Source organism: Patiria miniata, unplaced genomic scaffold, assembly GCF_015706575.1.
Source record: "Patiria miniata isolate m_02_andy unplaced genomic scaffold, ASM1570657v1 HiC_scaffold_3, whole genome shotgun sequence".
Lineage (NCBI taxonomy): Eukaryota > Metazoa > Echinodermata > Asteroidea > Valvatida > Asterinidae > Patiria > Patiria miniata.
In genome coordinates, this window is record NW_024037069.1 from 32,456,776 (window position 1) to 32,465,960 (window position 9,185).

The following is a 9,185-nucleotide window of genomic DNA, read 5'->3' on the forward strand; positions in this document are numbered from 1 at the left end:
ATACAAATGGACGCGGAACGCGCAAAATCTGAGACAAACAAAACTTAGTATACACAAAATTTCATAGGGTTGTCTAAGGGGCGTGGTTAACTTGCAAACGGCGATAGACCAATTGGTTGGAACAATGAAACTTGTAGATTTGGTCATCTGATTCCAGTATAAAGATATCGATTGAATCAAGCCAGACATCAATTGAAGTAAGTCAGCCATCAATTGAATCAAGTCAAGTATCAATTGAACCAAGTCATATATTACATCTGAGTGCCGTTTGTCTCTTTCAGGAACAACGCTTGTCTGGGCTGACGAAGTATCACCAACTGCTAACAAACCTGCTCAGAATTACTCTTCTGTGCTAGAAGTCGGAGTTATTTTAGCATTTATCATCACTGTCTTTCTGTGCATCCGTCTGGTAAGTAGGGTTGTGGACGAAATATTTCCAACTTTAATGACCCCTAACATCAAATATTTCTTATCCTATACCTCCACAAATGTTGGTAAATTATGTTTTGGACCACGAGCAATTGCTCGAGGCTATTTGTGACCTTAAAATTTGATTTGCCTCCAAAATCATATTCAAGTTGAAGGATTCAGGACTGTTAGGCTTAAATTTATGACGTACCGGAAGGGGAAGAGGTACTTGATGGTCGTGCGTAATCATGTTTTTGAATACTCCAAAAACTTCTTTGTTGTAGTCAGATCAGTGAGTTCTTTTTCCAATTGTAGTGGACTTACGTGCGTGCCTAAATCAGGTTGAAATTGGGCCGTCCCAAATAACAGGGAAATATTTTCGTCCGGATGGTACAACATATTTTTTTCCGTATAAATCATGTTTAACCCATCTGTAAAGTCAATACACTTAATATAATCAACTTCATGATCAGCTTATTATAATAAGCTCAGTATGTTGTTGTACACTGATTGTTATAAATGCAGGTATATTTACAGAAGAAAGTCAGTGAATCCAATCGTGCATCGAAGAGGAGGCATGAGGCACCAGTGAAAACTACTTCCGGCGAAAACCATGAAATGCAGCCACTTAAGCCAGAAGGGTCAATTTCTGCAGTGTGAATCAAGTTTCTGAAGTGTGTAAGTTGCATCTTGGAAACCAGACCGTGTGCCCTTGTGTAAACAAATGTAAGTGATTATGTGTAGCAGTGGCGTAGCAAGGTCATTTTGATTGGGGAAGGGGGGGGGGGGTATGCAAAAGGGCACTTACACATCCGTGCTATTTATGTAGACACGATTGGGTTTTTTTTCTCCAGACTCTTGGCCTCCGTTGTCACGGTCTCACTTCTCCGGCGTGCTAGCTTCTCCGCCGAGGGAAATTTCGCCTAAACACGCATGCGCAAGTTGCGCAGTAGTGAACATTTCGCCAACTTTATTGTGTGCTGAGTCATTTGGGGTTGTACGGGTGCACGCGAGATCTTTGGATATTTGTATGTACAAATGTATACGTTACAAGGTACCAGTCGAATCCAGAATTTTCGTAGGGCGCGGAACTCCCAATACACTGTACATGTAAAGATGTGAAGGATACACATGGTTGCAAAAATAAAGACAACCATGAACGAGCAAGGAACACAGACCTTTCACAGACACTGCAAGGAGCCATGCACAGACCAAGGAGTTCGTTCTTAATTATTCTTCCATACACACACGTACACACCCACGCTGTTGCAAGACCATGGAATGACCCAGGCAAAATACTCCAGTCCTCTCTAAGCTTGACCCACAGGAAGTGTTACATAACACATTCTTGGGTGGACTTGGTAGGCTCCATAGCACCGCCCGAAGAAAAGTAAGCACAGCGGACACATGAGCATGTATCGTGCTCATGTAACGTGCACTGCAACGTGCTCAATTATCCGCCGCATTCACCCGGAGAATCCAGCACGCCGGAGAAGTAAGACCGTGACACCGTAAAATCAAACTGAAACTAAGGGGGGGGGGGGGCTGGTACCATCTATTGATGGGAGCGATGTTCAAAACCGACGATTATGCACACTAACGGACAATATAAGGTGTTTTCCAGGGCAATGCATGCGCGAAATTCAAACAAAGACACAGAATAGCCGCTGGCACAAAAATAGGGCAGGATTTTTTTGAAGAAGGGCACTTGTTCAAAAAAAAAGAACTTTTTAATGAAAGAAGGGTACTCTTTACAAATATTTGGGGGAGCGCTGGTGAAAAAAGGGCATTTGAATGGAAACGGGCAGACCTTACAAAATATGGGGGGTGAATACCCCCGCTGGCTATACGCCTATGTGAAAGTAAAACTGTGACCTTAAGAATGAATTGATAATATGATTTTATGAGTAGGCCTACTGAAATGTGTTTGATTGCTTGCCGATGACAAGTATTTTTAAGAGGATATCAAAATTACAAAATCTAACTTTGAAAAAGGGACTTCAATAGTTGTATAATGTAATATTACAACGTTAATATTTTCAATCTGCTATTTATTTCCTGATATCTATGGGTTTTTGTGCATTAACGTGTATTAACACAGAACAGAAATTGAAAAGTTATTATAATATATTGTTTGTACAGGTCAATATTATGAATAAGTATCGGGGTGTATGGTAAGGTACTTTAGTGAGCCTAAAAGTTGATTACTTATTAATCAACGTTTGGTTGGTTTTTGTTTTTCTGTTCTACTTTTCTTACCTGCGATGCTTTTTTTTCCGGTTTTCCTTTTATTGTTTTAGGCCTATACAAAGTAACCAAGGACGGTATTCTTAACAAGTAATACTAATTAATGTAATTAATTTCATGTTTTAATAACTTTCAATTTAAGAACATTATGCTGGAGCAGATAGAGAGCCAGAGTTCATATTTCATACGTTTTGAGGAAAATGTTTTCCATCCATTATCTTCAAGTTAATATCAAAATGTGACAAGACAGCAGTACCTGACCAAGGGAATAAAAACGACGTTGACAGCACCAGTTAAGTTAAACAGAGAAATCTGATTTGTAGAAAAATGTCAGTAGTGTTTACTTGGATGGAAAACGAGAAGTAGCCCTTTATGTTAAAATGTAATGAATTTAAAACACTTTAGAAATCTTTTCAGTAAGCCTCTCTGTTTATGTGATTAAATAATGTATATATGTGTTTTGGTATTTGTTATCCGGAATAATGGCAATTTAGCAATAAGCGAAAGCTACTAGAGATTTTGTTTCATGTCCGAGTATTTGTTCCTTGATGCAACTTTTCGCAATAAAAAAGCTTGAATAATCAATAATCAAATGTCTATAGCTGCTCTTTTAGAAATTAATGCCTCTTTGGGTCATCGCACCATTCATCAGCATCTCCCAAAAAGAGTAAGGCACGTGTCCGATTTAAGACGATTATTTTTGTCCAGATGAAATCACAAGAGGGCGGTATGGACGTCCACCATTTCTCACAGTCACGCCATCATCGCCCAGAACACGGCGAAAGCCAAGAGGAAGATGCTGCTTGAAACTGCAAGAAAACAATAAGAAATATCAAGAGCTTGCTTTCAAATCTTGGGGCTACTTTTAAGAAGAAACATTGTGGTGATATCCTACTCAAAAAAATTAAGTTTTCGGCGAGAATTCGGCGGGTCCCGAAGAGTATAACGGAGGGCATGATATGATAACACACATTTCGTTTTGTTTGTTACAAAAATCTTGTTTTAAAGGGAAAGCATCATAAAATGTCAAGAGGGCGCCCTCTTGACATTTTAGATGGCCATATTGCCTGCGTCATGTCACATCATATTGCCAAAGACGGTTGTGATAAGTTTCTGGCACCCAGTAATAATTCAAGCAACGTTTGAACTTCAGACACACCTTTGACGTTGTAGATTTAGCTGGTCAAAAACATCAAAACTTGAGGTTCGTTCATCAACCTATATAGCTATCTCCTGTTTAAAAAGGCATTTTTTTAACCAAAATATGTCAATCTTCCCTGAAATTGTTAAATGATAAACTCCTCAACTTTGTAGACAGAAAGTGAACTTAGTGGGATAAATTTCGTGTTTACCAAACATTTTCCAAGAAGAGCCTGGGTGTTTAATACAGTTAGAAGATTATTGACGAAATTTTTCACCCAACTTCCTTCTGGTAAATCCCCCAAATTTCAAGGCAGAGGCCTGCCGTATACATACCCAGGCTAGGTGCAGCACTGTACGACAGAGGCTGTGATTTCACGCCTTCCCAGTAAACGCTGGCTGGACCCCTCACGATGGTTGCCCTGGAGATGACAAGAATTATCCCAGAGTTATCTTGCTTTGATAGGACAATTTCACGAAGAATTCTGCTTCCGAAGACATTTTTCACTGTTATTTCGGTTGTGTAAAAATCAAACGGTTGTGTACTATATGAACCTAGCAACCCGTTGTGTAAACTGTTGTTTACACAACTTGTGTAAAATATTACACAACTTGTTCAATTTTTTTACACAACTGGTTGCTATAGGTTCATATAGTACACAACCGAAATAACAGTGTTGTTTTAATGAGCCATTTGTGACAACCAAATACACAGAAGAGCTTCAGCAACACTTACTGGAATGCAACAGATCCTTGATCATCGGATGGCGGCATCCACGTTGCAGTTATCTCCCTCTTGGCATTCTTGTTGTTGTGGGACCAGGCTCCCTATCGGACCAATCAAACAAGCACGATGATTCAAACTTTCATAAGCACTCAAACCCAATAACCAACCGACCAACCGGCTGACTGACTGAAGAACCGAAACACGTCTGTAAAATAAAACTCATCAGCTCGACCACGCAACGAAACAGTCAACTGATAAACACTCGCTTTCTACCGAGCAACAATTTAGAGTAAAAAAAAATACCGTTATATTGAAAGTGTTGAAAGTGGAATGGAAATGTAATCGATTGGATATAGTTAACTCTAAAATGTCTTGGAAGAATTCCTCCATTAGGTATTGCGGACTATTTGAGGCATATGAGGGCGCTTCTTAGTTTGGGTAAATACAAAAGACTTCACCAAATCAAACAGCGCCCTCATATTGTGTCCGCCACACTCTGAATATGCTAATGTTTTAATTCCTCCATGGTTGGATAGAGTGAATGTTGTCACTTTCGAATATAAATAAGAGAACAACCACATTTGTGATCACTAAATTTATACGCAAACTAAACCGACCACTAAAGCATGAAAACAATAAGACACCAATAACAAAAGTTTATCGGTTGATAAGCTCCTGATAAGTGAATAGTACAAACATTTTGTTCTGAGGATGAGCACTTGATGGAAATCATATTGTGTAAATCGAGAAATTGAGTATAGCTTTCTCACCGCGGCGGAGGTGCAGGCAAGAACTTGCGATCCTTCAGGAACGTTGCTGAAAGTTCCAAGAGCATCCATCTTAGCCGAGTCTGATTGGCTTCTTGCCTGAACGAAGAAACCGGTGAAGGTTACTCCCTGGTTGGCGCGGAGTGTTACTGATGTGAAGAAAAAAAGAAAAGCAGCTTTGTTTGAATTATGATGATGATGATGGTGATGATGTCGTTATGGGTAAAAAAAAAGTGGGGTCAGCTAGCTATAGGTGCTGATGGGTTGGGCTGGGCAAGGCTGGGTTGAGCTGGCCTGGGCTGGGTTATGCCTATGCTGGGCTGGGCTGGGTTGGGATGGAACCAGATGTGAAGGGAATGGCTTGGCTTATAGCGGGGCGAGGCTAGGCTGGGTTGTGCTGGACTGGGCTGGTTTATCCTGGGCTGGGCTGGGATGGGCTGGGCTATGCTAGGCTGGGCTTGATTGGGCTGGGCTGGATTGGGCTGGGTTGGGATGGAATGAGATGTGAAGGGATGGGCTTGGGGCGAGGCTAGGCTGGGTTGTGCTGGACTGGGCTGGTTTATCCTGGGCTGGGCTGGGCTATGCTAGGCTGGGCTGGTTTGGACCGGGCTGGGTTGGGCTGGGATGGGCTGGGATGGAATGAAATGTGAAGGGATGGGCTGGGCTTATAGCGGGGCGAGGCTGGACAGGCCTACTCCATATAGGTTGGGATGGGAGGCACGGGGTGGGGAAGGGCTAGGCTGGGTTGGGCTGGGTTGGGCTGGGTTGGACTGCATGGGCTCGGCTTGACTGGGATGGGGCTGAGCTGGAGTTGAACTGACCTAGGTTGCATGGGCTGGGTTGGGCTCGAATGGGATGGGATGGGTTGGACTGGATTAGATAGATATAGGCTTGGCTGCGCACTGGTCATGACATTGCATGGAATGGCTGAGTAGACTTGGCTGGGTTGGGCTGGGCTGGGCGCGAAATTTCTTTTCCGAAACGAGATCGGACAATATCAAAAGAGGGCGCTCTCTCTGCGTTATGCATATTCATGATGTCCAGGGAAATTAGAGAAAAGGTTATATAACAAGGAATAATAGTGTTTAAATCACCGACGATTGGCAGCTCATTCGTGGACTGTTTGGAAGAAGTCCTGACTTCTAATCAGGTGATTCCGAGTTTGAATCTCAGTGAGCGTTTTCACTTCTTCACATTTTACTTTTTAAATAATTTAAGTGAGGAAGGAACACTTCTTACAAGACGTAAAGCCTATCTTGGGTTTGTGTTTATATATGGAGAACAAGGCATTAGATATGCATGTAATGGACCAATCAGAAGATAGAAAACGGATGTCGTTTGGGGAAAAAAGTTTCGTGGGCTGAGCTGGGTTGGGCTAGGCTGGGCTGGGCTAAATCAGCTGTTTACACTGTAATGACAACTCGAACTGACTTTTTGAGGGGGTCAAATAGTAAAGGGATACAATATGCCATCGTCACTGCCCTCACCCTGTATGGGTTGTCCTGCGGTATAGGTGTCATTACTGACTACAATGTTGTAAGGTGCAGGGCCAGTAGCCGTATTTCTAGGATGGTGATCCCCCGGTGACATGCTGGTGCAAACTCCGGGGTGTCGGTCTACCGGTGGCCCACTCGGCAAAGCGATGATGCAGTATGGCAGAAGCACTGCCATGATCACTGTACGAATTGCCATCTTAGACTCTGCAATACCACAATGAATATACACAACTCAAAACAGCTAGATCCATCTCCCACATGCAATGTGCATATTGACAAACTTGTAAAGATGTATGGGGTTCTCCGGAGGGTCAGAAGTGTTCCTCAGCATTCTCTAAATATGTTGTCCAAAACCCCGATTCTTCCACGTTTCGACTCATGCCATGCTGTAACGGGCAAATCTGCAAAAGTGTTTCTTACCAAACTTTATAAAATCCAAAACTATGCTGGTGGAACTATCCTGGGCCTCCTTCGTAGATCTCCCACGGACATTCTTTTATCTACTCTAGAATGGCAATCTCCATTAAAGGGAATATACATCATTTGCTTTTGCTGTAATTTTCAGAAATGGATGGAATTGGGGGGTTGGAAATATATATAGCAAATATAGTTACACTGACTTTTTTGAGGTTTTGGGTTCAAAAATGCTATAAAAACCAAGAAAAACAATCATTTTCCTGTAGTCTGGTTCCTTGACTCCATATAAGAAGAAACAGACCAGTTTACATACATTGGGGAATTGTAAGGTCAGGGAACCAGTCTAGCTGGCTTGTACCCGTTCATAGGTGTGTAATCGATTGCAAACAAGTGCGATGGTCAATTGGGGCCAGTATTTGAAAAAAAGCCAGTTTTTTTCCAACGCTGGTCTGCCGATCAGCGTTGGAAATTGATACAAAAATACCACTTTTCTTGAAAATGACAGTATACCAGGTGCCATGATTTTACAGGATGCTTTACACTGTCATTCACTTACAGTCCAGCAAGGTATTTCAAAATGATTTGGTAGTTTTATTTTTTGATGTTTGCAAATGTTGTATTTTCCCTTTAAGTAAAAGACCAGTTTTTCACTCAACTAATTTAGTCTATATAAAGTTTAACATCCAAATTGCCTCAACAGAACTGTACGTGCACCTCATTTTGTTAGGTCTGTCTCATAAAGGCATTCGTAAATGGCGAACGTTAAAGCCCGGTTCAAGCGAAAGCGAAGCGAAATTCGTGACGTCAACAATACATTCGGAGCGCGTCCACCATTGTTGACGACATGAATTTAACTTTGCACAAGCTTTCGCGTGAAGTATATGAACCGTGCTAATCAATGGGATATATAAGACGTGTAGCCTAATTTGTGTATTTTTATTGAACAGCGCCACAAATTGTATACGATTTTCCGCCCCCTCCCCCTATTCTTCAGCCACTCACTTCTTAAAGCTCGGGTAAACAAGACTAACTTCGACCCGGCCAGTCAAGGCTTAGTCATCATCATCGACATGAAACCTCATCGCAATTTACGCCCGTTAGGCCTATAGCTGCAGAAACGTGCAATGTCGAAGTACATAACGGCACACAATCTCTAAAAAAAAAAAGCGCGGGTATTACCTGTTTTTGGATCCGCCTTGCGTCGACAGTAAACGAATAGAAGCAGATTACCCTAAGAAAGACCCAGTATATATATATGGGTTGATCAGTGCAGACCTATATCCAACTTATCCGAACCTTGAAGACTTATTATGGGGTGAAAACAAAAATAACTCCACAACTAAGTTCTGTCGACTTGTACTACACTTCCCCAGACTTAGTCCATTGAATCATAGGGTTGATACTTCCTGCTTTTGAGTTTCGTTCGGAAGTACTTAAAGACATACTTCCCCTGGGCCCTGCTTTGTGGATATCAAAAACAAAACTGCAAATCACCCTTCCAAAACTGATTATGTGATAAATAAATAAAAATAAAATAATTATACAATCTTTGAACTGACGACCTAGAGTTTATTAAACAGGGCCTATACAACAATTGGCTAAATAAGCTGACATATATACAAGCAATTAAAAAGCCAAATTAAAACAGACAAATTTCAAAACAGAAACAAATTTATGTGAGGTTATAATGGACAACGTCATTCTTTTTTACCTCCAAATTTTAGATACGACTACGTTTATGGATATCACGTAATTTATAAACAAGCCAAATATTACAAGCAAACCATGTTTAACAGCCTTAATGATCAAAAGACTCATTTGGTATGATCAGACACAAACCTAGCTGACTAGAAGTTAATAAAAAGTGATACAATATAACATTTTAAGTTGAGATGTATCGAGTACTGCTGCACCTTTAAGTATACGCCTACGTCTTGTGACCTCAAACCATCTTACCCTGTGACTACAGCTAGAACTCCAACA

The 9,185-nt window shown here is 41.3% G+C and overlaps 1 protein-coding gene across 1 annotated transcript; it reads right to left on the minus strand.

Moving 5' to 3' along the window:
- Window positions 1-3,158: 3,158 nt before the first annotated feature.
- Window positions 3,159-8,581, minus strand: LOC119737793 (putative defense protein). Its single transcript, XM_038212405.1, has 6 exons — window positions 8,382-8,581; window positions 6,777-6,989; window positions 5,293-5,438; window positions 4,532-4,623; window positions 4,132-4,217; window positions 3,159-3,464 (listed from the first exon to the last, which is right to left on the minus strand). The coding sequence occupies exons 2-6, from the start codon at window positions 6,979-6,981 to the stop codon at window positions 3,409-3,411; spliced, it is 585 nt and encodes a 194-aa protein (XP_038068333.1). The 5' UTR covers window positions 6,982-6,989; window positions 8,382-8,581; the 3' UTR covers window positions 3,159-3,408.
- Between the last annotated feature and the right edge of the window lie 604 nt (window positions 8,582-9,185).